The sequence below is a fragment of the Solea senegalensis genome, linkage group LG2, assembly GCF_019176455.1.
Source record: "Solea senegalensis isolate Sse05_10M linkage group LG2, IFAPA_SoseM_1, whole genome shotgun sequence".
In the NCBI taxonomy this organism is placed as follows: Eukaryota; Metazoa; Chordata; class Actinopteri; order Pleuronectiformes; family Soleidae; genus Solea; species Solea senegalensis.
In genome coordinates, this window is record NC_058022.1 from 19,406,915 (window position 1) to 19,419,761 (window position 12,847).

The 12,847-nt window shown below is 43.9% G+C and overlaps 1 protein-coding gene across 12 annotated transcripts in view; it reads left to right on the forward strand.

The window, feature by feature from the left end:
• The window catches only part of lmo7a (LIM domain 7a), a 47,546-nt gene that overhangs the window by 21,529 nt on the left and 13,170 nt on the right, over positions 1 to 12,847 (forward strand). For 10 of the 12 annotated variants that reach the window (XM_044049699.1, XM_044049630.1, XM_044049667.1 and 7 more), the window contains 10 exons: positions 497 to 527; positions 1,330 to 1,443; positions 2,420 to 2,630; positions 3,413 to 3,662; positions 8,235 to 8,264; positions 8,943 to 9,057; positions 9,795 to 9,934; positions 10,362 to 11,037; positions 11,270 to 11,503; positions 12,231 to 12,345. In XM_044049699.1, the coding sequence (XP_043905634.1) occupies positions 497 to 527; positions 1,330 to 1,443; positions 2,420 to 2,630; positions 3,413 to 3,662; positions 8,235 to 8,264; positions 8,943 to 9,057; positions 9,795 to 9,934; positions 10,362 to 11,037; positions 11,270 to 11,503; positions 12,231 to 12,345 (1,916 nt within the window). Of the gene's footprint in view, positions 1 to 496; positions 528 to 1,329; positions 1,444 to 2,419; positions 2,631 to 3,412; positions 3,663 to 3,910; positions 4,190 to 4,633; positions 4,958 to 5,272; positions 5,420 to 5,826; positions 6,596 to 8,031; positions 8,061 to 8,234; positions 8,265 to 8,942; positions 9,058 to 9,794; positions 9,935 to 10,361; positions 11,038 to 11,269; positions 11,504 to 12,230; positions 12,346 to 12,847 lie in introns of all 12 variants that reach the window. The other 2 variants (XM_044049715.1, XM_044049641.1) reach the window with 2 other exon arrangements.

A 12,847-nucleotide genomic window follows, 5' to 3' on the forward strand; every position in this document is an offset into this window, starting at 1 on the left:
GCAAGAATATTTCCGTGGGAAAGTGATTTAGAGGCTGCCAGGTCAACTGTCAAACCCCAGAAATATGACTGAAATTCTGTATGGCCCTTAGGTAGAAGCTTAACACTGTGGTACTCAAACAGTAGGGCCTTGTGTTTGTTTCACAGATGTCACATTTTCAGTTATTATAGTAGTTTTATCATTAGTTTAGAGTCAAACACTAGAGTGCTTTTTCTCCCCATAAACTTGAGCTAAATGTTTTTACAATCGCTTGGGTTTGTGATTAGTGGGTAGAAAAGCACACAAACGTTCAACCCCACTTCTTTTTTTCTCCTTTCGGAAATGTACATTTGTTTTTGCCCTCTGCCTTTGTGTGTGTGTGTGGGCTGGATTGTGCTCTCACTTTCCAGCTCTTTCACAGCTGAAGCACATAGACCCAGAACCAATGCCCTCTATTCTTTTATTGTCATTTCCTCTCATTCACTTATACGTCTGTTTTCTGCTCTTACTCTTCCAGGCACCAGGAGACTGACAGGAGGCTGAAAAATGTAAGTGATGTCTCTCTCTCTTTTTGTCTTTCTTTATCATCAGGGGTATTTCAGAAACAATGACATTTAGCACATTTTACAGTCCTCATGAGTGACATGTAACTGTAGAGTGTTGAAATTACAACTCACGTTCACATGTCCCTGCACACTTGCACAATAAATACTGAGTAATACATTTAAAAAAAGAGATTGTTCATCTCCAATATTCAGTTAAAGATATAGATACAGATACAAAACACATTTTGTTGAAATCTTCTGTTCAACTGGATTGGCCAAATGTACTGTATTTGAGCATGATGCCTTCTCCCTCATTTAGTTTTGGTTTTAAGGTCTTGCCTTTAAATTCATAGTTAGAACGATTCAGGAACATGACTCATTGTCCAGATTTAGTTTCCAACTGCAAATGAAGTCTTTGCAGGAAACGCGCTCGTCACAGCTTCAGTTGTTTTCCTGCATGTGTCCGCTGTACGCTCCAACAGCAGCGGTAATTATCTTTCAACTTGCGTGACATAAAATCAAAGTGCTGACTTGCCGGTTTTGTGTGTAATAGGGGACCAGCATGATCAATGCAGAGATGTTTGCTTGCACCAGTGTGTTACATATTCCCAGCCAACCTAATAATACACACACAAACAGCACACAGAGTATTCTGGATGAGCCTGGACACAAGAGCCTGGCACTGCGTGATATGTACTGTGTCGCAGGAGAGTTACAGCTTTCATTTTGTAACACCTGCTGCACACAGCATTCCCCACTAAGGATAAAGGGATGACTAATAAGATGTTTTATTCCCTTTCTTAAGGTGTTGATCTCCATTTACTGGCTTGGTAGAAAAGCTCAGTGCGACAATTCCTATGATGGGCCTTACCTGAACTTCAAGGCCTTTGAAGGATTATTGGGTACAGCACTTTACAAGGTAAGAAGTGAGTAGTTAACTTATACTGCACTTTGAGCTGCCTTATCTGTGGTGTCATGAAACAAAAGCTTAATTTATTTTCCTCTTAGAAACCCAAAATAGCATGAATGAAATTGTCTTTTATAACCTTTGCACAGTACATTTCTGTATCCTCCCTGGTATTTGGACTATGTGGGGAGGAATGAGTGTGATAGGCTGAGGGGCCACATATTTCTTGCCACTAAAACCAAAGCTACATTAAGTCATAAAAGATCTGATCCCTTGACTCAGCTATTTTAATCTTGTTTACAGCACAGAGCACAGTTCACATAGTTACCATGTCTTTTCTTGAGGAAGCACGTTTCCTCCCCTCTCCTCATGCCAGTGTTGAATTTGGCACTTTGCATTCACATAGATTTATAGGTGGTGGCGTGCAAGGCCTCTATAATTCAACCAACAGCGGGGATTTTACAGTAATAGCACTTGATTACGGCATGTCTTGTACATTTAGCCATGATAATCCAAGTTCAGTGGCATAGGCTCAGGCTGGATTTAGTTTGTGGACTTGTATTGTCTGGTAGAACCCGGTGGATTACAGATCTGAAAATGATTTTCTTTTATAGTGGCTGACAAGTTTTTGCTTGTTTGTAGCCTTACTGGTTAAGGGTATGTGTTTACATACAATGACATTCTTTCCATGCAGTAAACACAGTCATCAAGGTCGCATGGAGCATTACTCTGTTTGTTATGACAGAAATGGCAGTAAATAGAAAACACTGAGATTATTCCATTTAAAATGGAGCAAGCTTCCCCCCTTATAGACCTTATATACAGTATAACAGTGTTTGTTTACAGTAACTGAGTCTGCAAGAATGAGAAGCCCAGACAGCTCAGACTTCACACTCTGGGAGATCTCTCATGCACACCACACACAGTGGAGTTAAATATTGTAATTGGCTCCCAATTATCTGACTGTGTGTTTGTGTGTGTATGAAAGGCTCTGCAGGAGTCGTCCACTCAGAAAGGCAGCAACGTCAGGGACAGCGGTTTTGGAGATAGCTGGTACTCAGAGCGAGAGGAGCTCTACCAACTGAGAGGAGGCGGAGGAGGCGGACACAGGAGCGACGACTCCCTGGACAGTTTGGACTCTTTGGGTTCCCGACCTCACAGCATCTCCTCTGACACCACTCTTAAAGGCAGCAGTGAGGGTAGGAGACGTCATGTCCTTTGCAGATTTTGTGCAATGTTTAAGGATTTCTGCAGCTCTTCCTTGTACTATATTGCCCACCTAAAGTTGGCTTTATTACATTTAAGACAAGACATGTGATGTTTCTGTTGTGCAAATGTGTGTTACTGGAGATGTCCTCTCACATCCTTTCTGTAGATTGTTATTAAAGTGTTCCCATTTTCTGAAGTTGTATTTCTGAATCAGTACAATATAATCCATTTCCTCTGTTCTGAACTTCAAATATTTCAGCAGGGCAGAAATGCTGCATCAGAGCCAGCGAGTTGACTCCCATCTATCAAAACAAATGCCTCTCGCCATCTAGTGGTGTGCGTTTGAAAGGCAGTATTTTCACTGTATGTTCACCCAAGTCCCATTGACAGGAGAATTAAATTATCACTAAAACCTGTGTTGCTTCACAGACGGAAGTAGACTTTGCTTTAAAGAAGTGAAGTGCTTGTCAGTGATCTCAGAGCAACCCTCTGTATTCATACACAGAGAGCAGTGGGACATTCCACAGTTGTCGACACCAGCTTGTAAGTGAGGAAAGAGAGCTCTCCTCCCCACCCTGTACCCCATGTTACTCCTTTAAAGTCTCGCCAGAACACACAACACACTCCCCTCTCTATTGTCTGCGTTCTCCCCACATTTGTCCTTTTTTCACAGCGTTCAAACGCGTCTTCCTTCTCTACATTTCCCACATAACATATCACGTCTCACACATGCCTTGTCCCTTTGCTCTCCTGTCCTTCTTCCATACTCCAGGTTGTTGCAGTGACACTGAGGCAGACTCTATCTACAGCATGGCTGGGAACAAGGACACCCTCAGTTACCGCCGGTCAGTTGTCATCACGCCCAAGACCGCCGCCCAGTTTAACCAGTTCCTGCCCACTAAGGACAAATCTACAGCTTACGTCCCTGCTCCCCTGCGGAAGAAACGGGCCGAACGCAATGACGACAATCGGCGCAGCTGGGCCAACCCCATTTACACCGAGGATGATGGCAGACTCACCAGGTACTGGTACAATACATGATAGTATGCACTCTGATCTGTTTGAAGGTGCTCTCTCTAATCTCTGCTTATTAATGAAAGTGCCAGTTTCACACAAAATCCATCGTTTGTGCTTATAATTCACACTGTGGCTGTGTTTGACTTTGTCTTCTCCTGTTGCTGTTCATGATGCTGTTGTGTTGTCTGCAAATGGCCGGCGGTGTTGTGCGTCATTTTGCTGCGACACTTTCCTCTGACTGCTGCGGAAACAGTCAAGCATCCCAGAGCACCTTGCCTACAGCTCATGAGCAGTGGGCCTATGAGTACGAGAGTGGCAGTGAATCGGACATAGACCGGCCGGATCCAGATCTTGTTCTGGATGATTTGGCCAGTAGACGCTTCCACAGCCCCTCCCCGGCTCTGCCCACCAACTTCGCCGTGCCCTTCAGCCACCTGGCAGGCGGAGGGGCAGCTCAGGGTGCGAGGGCCCCCTGGCCAAAGGTCACAGTGGGTCCCAGTGTGGCCACTCAACAGAATGTGACCTGCCTCAGGTCAGAGAACATGAAGCTGCGGTGTGACTTTGATTTGCTTGCCTGATGACATCAAACTAGATCGCTTCTCTTACCCTCATTTTGCATGGTTGATGGTAACCATGAGCCACATCTTGGGTCTCAGTGTGATGTATCTAACAGTGCTGCAAAGTTCTTAGTTTGTTGGTTTCTGTTTGCATTTTGTTGAAGTTTAGCTGCAGCATGTCATTGTTTGCTCTGTGTGCGTTTTTTGAGCTTGGAGGAGCGATTTGAGTTGGTAACGTAGCCGCTCCAATCATTTTCCGCCTCCTTCACCATTTGGTTTGGAGCTTGCATTGGTGTGCTAAGTCTCCCGTCTTTTGATGTGAGGTTGTTGTGCTCATGGAATGTTCGTCTCTTTGCGTGACTTTTTGTGCTGCTGAAAAGAAATGTTGACATATGTGGTTGGCTGTCTCTCTTGAGCAGCAGCAGCAACATCAGCACCGGGGAAACACTGCCTCCCCAGCACGGCTCCGTGAAGATGGACCAACGCGGAGCTGTGTGCACTGACAGTCTGTTCAAGGAGATTTACGATGACTCTGATGACGATGATGATGAGGTGGGCTATGCTGACCCAGTCCAGGACGATCTGTACAGCCGAAAGATGGGTGTCAAACCTGAGCCTGCTGCCAACATATCTTATGACAAGTTCCTCCCAAAGTTCTGGACGCCTGAGGAGGATGATCACATACAGAAGATCAAAATGGGCTCTCAGAGGAGACCCTGGTATAAAAAGATGCAAGGCCTCAGGTGTGTGAGGGAATTAAAACACAGCAGATACTGTAAATGTACACATAGCCTTGATGCTGTCTACAAACACACTGTATGCACATACACACTTTATGGTTTACCAATTTTCTGCTTCTTGTGCAACCTTGAATTCTGCTGTACTCTTACATGCATGCCAGTTCAACCTTCATACTTAAAGATTTGAAATGTAGTGTCCTATGATAAACTACTTTTTCTGTATAAAGTCTTATTTTTCTTTCTCTTTCCCTGCTTCTGCCTCCTGTCTTTCCCCTTTCCCCTCTTCCTCCTTGTGTCCCTTGGCCAACGCTGCTGTAGCCATAAGAAGACGAGTTCTTCGTCAGACGATTCTGACTGTGACGTCAGTCCTCGGCCCTCCTCTGCTCCCTCTTCCTGCGGCCCCTCTCCCTCTCACTCCCACACACATAAGGCCTCGACTCACACCACCCTCGTTGTGGGGAAAAGGTCGATACAGCTGCATGATTGTGACAATGAGGGAATGATTTAGAGCATTCAGATTTGACAGGAGAAACATAATTGTCTCCTTTCTGATGAGCTGCTTTCTAATGACACACTAATGATGATAGAATACACAGATAAGCAGCTGGAGTGGCCCTAACATGCTCCATGAAGCAGTTTGCTTGAACTGACCTCAGTAGAAAATAGGCTGCATGTCAGCAATATTCTTCTTGATTTCCAGCTTATTTCATAGCAGAGTGATTGTAATAGTCTGAATTTGATCTTTTTGAATCAAATACCACCACTATTGCTGCCTCTTGTATCTTTTCCTCCTCTTAATGCTCTTTGATCCAGTTCACATGCATGCACTCATCACCTCTCTGTACTTTTCTCTCCTTCCACCTGACCTGCAGTCCTCACAACCTACCACACACTCCCCAACAGCTCCCAGAGATACAGCCCCCTCTGTTACCACCTCCCCCTCTAGTGTTTGCCCCAGTGGACCCCACCTCAGGTCCCAAGCTGGTCAAAGGTGAAAAGTGGCATCTCCTGGGGCGCAATGACCCCCGTGAGCCCCCAGATCCCTTTAATTATGAGAGCATTCCCCCCGACTTGGAGAATGATGACATGTTTGCCAGGCGGACCCTGGCTTTCCAGTCCAACACAGACCTGGCTATGACGAAGACTCAGCTGTCCAAGAAACGCCATCGCTACTCATCTGAGCCGCAACTCAACATCATCACCCAGCAACACAGCCGCGGCAACACCGAAGAGAACGAGTTCCCCGACATTGAACAGGACGACGTGGTGTATCGTAAGGAGAAAACCGAGCAAGCTCAGCGACAAAGGCCGCTCTCTGGAGCCCCCGACAATTACGCCCCTATGCCCATCCCAGAGCCATGGGCTCTGCCCCCCGATCTCAAAGCCAGACTCCTCTGCCTCCCGTGTCCTCTGACACAGAGAGAACCCACAAATAAAGACAACCAGGTCGAGAATGAGACGCATCCTAAAACAGATGACATGCTGGTTCGTAAACTCGGAGCCTTTTCTGATCATAGCTCATCAGCCAATCAGGCTCCCTCAGTGCCTTCTTCCTGTAGCGAAGGAGACCTGCAGAGGTGGCAGGATATCAGGAAAGCCAGTCAGCTAAGATATAAGAAGAAGCTTATGGTTGAAAGGCTAGCTGCTCTTAAGCTCTAGAAACACACGTGACAGTGCCTGTTAGCTTCTCCTAATTTTGTGGAATGATTCTCCTACTTTCCTTCTTATTATTTCAATTTATTTCAGTCTTGACATATTTTCTGTGTGATCCTGAATTAGTCTGGACAGCATGTTTTTAAGGGCGTCACAGTTAGAAATGAGAGTTATACAAAATTTAAACTCTTGTTTCTGGAAACTAATCCGTAACATTTCCATTCACTGGATCAGAGTTGAACAGTGAACAGTGAATCACAGTGAAGCAAATGTGGTGAAATTCACTTGGGGATTAAGTCACCGTGAACTTGTTTTAAATGTCTGGTGTTTAGAATCGAAAGAGGGTTTGTTCCAGTCAGAACAGAAACTGTGATGAAAGGAAATGAAGTGTTGGTGTGTTGTTGTTGTGGTATATTTTACCATACAAACACATGGATTGTAAATGTGGAGAGTAGATATCTGGACTGCACATCAAACAAACCCCTGTTGTGTATTTTGAAGTGTGATTTATAAGCAAAACAGCATCAAATCCATGATTCAGGATTAGTAATGTTTAACAGACCCAAATTCTGTATTTTATTTTGGTTTTCTTTTCAGACCGAGTTTGCCTGTGATTGGAAAAAAAAAAAAAGATTCATGTCCAATAAAGACGAGAATAGACTTTACGCTCTTGTCATGCATTGCATTGAACTGGCCATTTGTTGAACTCCACTGTACCATGAGTACAGTGTTGTTTTCTCAGCCAATGGAACTTCACACTGACATGTAAGGCTCAAAGTGCATCAGCATGATAGTGTGGAAAGACTGAGCAATATCGAAACATAAGGTCCCGAACACTGACTGCACCAAGCAGCGCAATTTAATGTGCCCTTGTCTGCTGAGTCGACATCAAACCTATAGAAATTCCCCAGGTCTTTGAATGAAGGTGTGACTGGTGGAGTCCATAGTAACCAGGACACAAATCTGGGCTACCGTGTTTGCACATGTACAGACACACACAGGCACTCACAAAGCAACCATTTAACCAAAGTCAAGTCCATCTGGATTTACTTCACATCCATACTGTATGTAAACCCACAGTCCCAGTGACATCATGTTGGAGTCTCCAGAAAGGCAGCTTTGTTTTGGGAAAGATACATGTTCACTCAACTCCAGTCAAATGTCAGGGAAAGGAAAGGTGATACTGCACTGAAAGTGCTCTACTGTTGTACACACCTTGAACTTTATACTCTTTAGAGGGAAACCAATTCTTTAGAAGTGGAAACCAGCAGTGTCATGTTTTGGCTGGATTTACATACACTTACAGAAACATTGTAATACTTGTACTCTATACAGGTATATATATGCATAACATTCTGTAACTTTAAGACCTTATATATGAGAGTTCCTTATCATTATCAAACACTTCCCAACAGTAGTGAGAGAGCGAAAAGAACTGCTCTGACCAGGAAAAGCTGTGTATCATAGAATCATATTCAACGTCTATCAGACAGGTGGGTTCACCGAGTCTAGGAGTCACTAATTGGAATTGTGCTCTCAGCCAGTTCAATCAGACTCGGTGTCGAAAAACAACAACAATCTGCAGTGATGTGATTTTTGTTGTATGTGGTTCTCTCTGGTTTCCTAGACAACAACAAATGGAAGAGAGTATCGACGGGTGAGTTGATCCGGGCTCCCAGGAATGTGGCACGTTTGCATTTGCTCATGGTCTCTTACAGTCTCACCCCTGCTCCCTCCTGCTTTTGTGCTGCTCTGTTCCCACTCTCTAACTGCTAAACGCTGACACAGAAACAACGTGTATTGTATGGTACCGGGCCAAGTTCAGGGTGGAGATGGGAGTTTGGGGGTGGGGTGTACAGTACAACAAAGGCTGAATTGACAAATAAACAAAGCAAAAGGATGAGTCATGTACCTAAACTGCAGCATGTCCCAGAGAGTTACAACTAAACAGTGGTCTTAGAATTTTAATAGCGAGGTGATACATGTTCAGGTAAGTGACTTTGCTCCTTTGCATGATGGGAAAGGCTGTGATGTGTGTTACTAACCCACTGAGCTTACACTCCACAGTTTTTCTGGTTGACTTTTGTGGTGTTTTTGTGAACTAACACGTGTGAACTAACTAAGATTTAATTCAACTTATTTCAGCAGCAGTTCCAGATAAGTGGATGGGATGTAAAAGCTGGGATCTATTTTAATATTTTCTGTGATGTAGTTGTAAGAAATGGTGCATGTATACATGTATAGATAAGTTTGCCGTGATATGCAAACTAAACCACACCTTTAACTCTCAGAGGCTGAAGATCTTTTGTCAAGATTATTTTCAACTTCCTCGCAGGAGTAAATCAACAAGTGATATCCAGACTGACACAGCCATCCTCCGGCAAGCACGCTATGAGGAGCTGCAGAAGTTCCGAGAGCAGATAAAGGAGAGTGACGATAAGTGGCAGGATGTGAGTGTAACTGATATGTGTTTCGCTTTGCACCATTCTTCTTACACTAATCATGACAAGCTGACACTGGGAGAAAGATGACTGGGAAGAAGTTTGGTTCCCATCAGGGATGAGGTTGAAGTGAAAAGTGAGCTCATGATATGTGGGATGTGTGTGACGGTCATGGCAGCAGTGAAATTAAATGAACGGTGTTTAGATAGAGGCAAGAGACCGAGGCAGACACTGATTGGCGCAGCGCTGCCCCATAGCTGTGGCCTGTCCTCGTTTCCAAATCACAGTGTCTGAGACAGGAAACATCACATACGATTGCTGCGATATGGTATTAGGATGTAATAATGTTAGATTATGTGAGTTAGTCCATATAAAATCAAGTCTGGTGCAGCAGTGCTCCAGTTTAAACACTAATGATCTCTTATAGGTGCTTGTTTTTAGATAATATACAGAGTAATATATACAGTTATCTGCATGTGCATACAGTATGTTTGTTTATCAGAAGTCTTATTGGTGTCATGGCAAAATAATGGAGCCTGAAAGCAGCATTTAGGTCACACAGTGCCTAATACACAGGGGAGGTGAGCCGGGAGGAGCTTAAAGCACTCAAATAGAACACCTTCAGATGCAACCCTTTCTCCTTTTCTGTCTGTCTGTGTCCCTCTCAACCAGTCCGTTTTATCCAAGTCAAAACTGAACAAGTATAAATTCATGCATGAGGTGATGTGGGTTTACTTTCGCTTCAGGACTTGAGCAAATGGAAGACCCGGCGCAAGAGTGTCAACTCTGATATAGTGAAGAAAAAAGAGGAGCGTGAGAAGATAGAGCAGATTACCGTCAGCGGTAACAGAAGGTCCAAGACCTTCAAGGAGATGCAAGAGGAGAGGTAAGAAGAAAAAGTACCTGAGCAAGTCGTTTTGGCAATGCATTGACAAGTTTACATTATTTATTGATGCAATCCTATAGAAATATGTTTTCTTAATTTCTGACAATGGTTTTACTAAGTAAGACAAAAGGCACTGAATGTCTTCCTCTTTATACCCATTGTACCTTCAGAGGTGGACCCTTTGCTAAGGTAATTTAAGAAAAAGCTGTGAATGAGAAGTATTGCAAGTACAAACATACTAAGGGATTCTTTGTGCAGGAGAGAATGGAGGAGAGTCAGTGTGAAAGTGTAATGTCATCATGCATTGTAAACTGCCAGCCTCCCCTTTTTTGCATCTACCTCCCTGTATCCGATGATGATCTTTGTTTTTAATTTTATCCGTCACTGTTCATATTTTCCTATTCCATTTCCTCTGTCTGGTCCGCAGAGAAAATAAAAGCAGAAACAGCATTGGCAGTCGTCTTGGATCTCTCTCTTACCCGGACAACGACGACGTATTTGACGGACCTGTCATTGCCCCTCGTACCCGTACCCTTCCTCCCAGGAGCTACACTATTGACACTCCTTACTATTCATCTGAACCATCCCAGCCTTCTCTAAAAGAAGAAGAACCCTTTGCTGCTGTCCCAGCCCCTGGCAGAGCCGCTTTCCCACCCACAAAACAGGAAATCAACATTTTGGATAGCCCTGCAGGCAGCGACACCACGACCGCCATCACTCCCAGTCTCATTTCCTACAGCCGCAGCTCCCAGCGTGCTGCAGATGTACCTTTAGAAAAGAGCCCAGTCTCAGAATACTCCAGAACAACCAAGACAGAGGAAACCACCACCATTGTCTCCTCTTCCAGCTCCCTGCAAAAGGTGCCAGAGCCAAGGGGCCCATTGTTGAGCTCACAGACCAAGGTGGAGGCCCCCTCCTCTGGTTTTCTGTACAAACAACAACCGCAGCTCAGCTCGATGGAACCCAAACCTCCCGGGGTGTCTCGGGTGTCCGCCTCCCTCCCTAGGAGCTACCAGAGATTGGATAGCGCACGTTTGACCTCAGTTGTCGCACCAAGGCCCTTCGGGACCTCCCGCATCTCTTCTCTTTCCAGAAGCTCCACAGTGAGTAATAGATAATATTTTGCAATTAAATAGAAACTACTAACACAGATGAATGAGCATCTAGAGGGCATTAGTTTGGCAATATTAAATGTTTGATTGCAGATACAAAGATATTTGTTACATAACAATACAATCTGATTACTGATTACTAATCTACAGGAAATAACTTTTACTATCAGCCCTATGTTGTTTGTCATCTGTTTTCCTGTAACTCTGCATCGATCCCTCACAGACGGACGACTCACACAAACGTGTCAATGGTGACGCCAGTGTTTCTAAGAAGTCATCTGTGCCGAGCCGCTATCAGCAGTTCATGACCTCGGAGGATGAGGCTCAGTCCAGCTCAGCCCATAGCAGTGAAGACGAGGAGGAGGAGGCGGCGGAGACTCAGAGTCTCTCACCTGTCCCTCCTCCAGTCAAGAGTGATGCTCCAGTCAGTCCTGCTCGAGCCAAAGACAACAGCCAGGTATGTCATTTCCCAGCGTTGACCAAACAGATCAGCCTTTTATATTGCTTATTTATAATGCGCTTAAATATAATAGAGCTTTTCTTCATGAATTCTATGAATGACTTATAGTGACCTTGCATATTTTTAACAAATCCAAAATAAAGACGGACTTATCCCTCTGCCTTTTCATATAATTTCCTGTGCTGCACTTCTGAAATAGCAACAGGTTCATCATCAGCCATTGATGATTATTGCAAGGGTTTTTGGCCCAAGCAGACCTACATTCACACCCCGACTGAGTCATTGGCTGATAAAATGGCTGAAATTAACCTTTCACAGACATATTGGTATATCTGCAATTGTGCTTGTCAATATGAAAAGTTTTATTTTACAGAAAAATGTGTTTGGCTGAAATTGTATTTTTTATTTCATGTCAATAATTGCAATGAATACAAAGGTGTTTGGCAATGATATAGATTTTGTTGATACATGTTCTGTATATTTGTTTTGTTTAGTTAGTAATAAAAATGTATGGCCAGACTATAGGTTTATATAAAGGAGAAAAAAATACTCCTAACTAACCCATAACTAACCTAACCCTTTACCAACAACAAAACCTTTAGAATCAGCCCCATGAAATACATATAATTTGCTATATAATATACACAAACTGACATTGTATCTCCCCTCAAAGGTAAGGAAAACATAGTTTCTATACTCACCAGTTTTGGTGTTCATTTTATAGGAAAACTACTGTGAGATGCGGATTAACCTGAACCAGAAGCCCAACAGCAGCAGAGACTTTGGCTTCCAGGCAGCCTGGGACTCGACCGGTGCTCATGTCACATCCATACAGTCAGGTAACAGCAGCGACAAGATGGTAGCTGTTTATTCATCTTCCAAATCAGACAATCTGGCGATTTTAAACCTCAGTAGTATTTTTGGAAACTATCACATTTCACAGCAAGGCTCTGCTGGTTAGTTGTCAGCATGTTTTCCAGTCCTTTCCAGTGGCATTGCCAGATTTAGGGCAACATCTTTATAGGGCAACATCTATCTGGGTCAGATCTGCTGAGGCTGAGTCTCTCTTTCTACTGAGATTCTCCACCTCCACATTGCAGCATTGGTTAGAGTTGCAGCGTGTATTTCAGTACCATACATCATCTAGCAACACACACACATGAACTCGTTAGTGTATTTAAACCAAACTGTGGTTGTTAAAGTTGTGTGTTCCACTGTGTCACGTCAATTCCTACATTGTGTTGTGTTTCTGTGTAAGCCAGCTGGTAGAATTTCAGCTGCTGTCCTTTGCAAAGAAAAACAATAAAGAGGTGCAATGTGTTTTCCTCTTACCTCTGATCT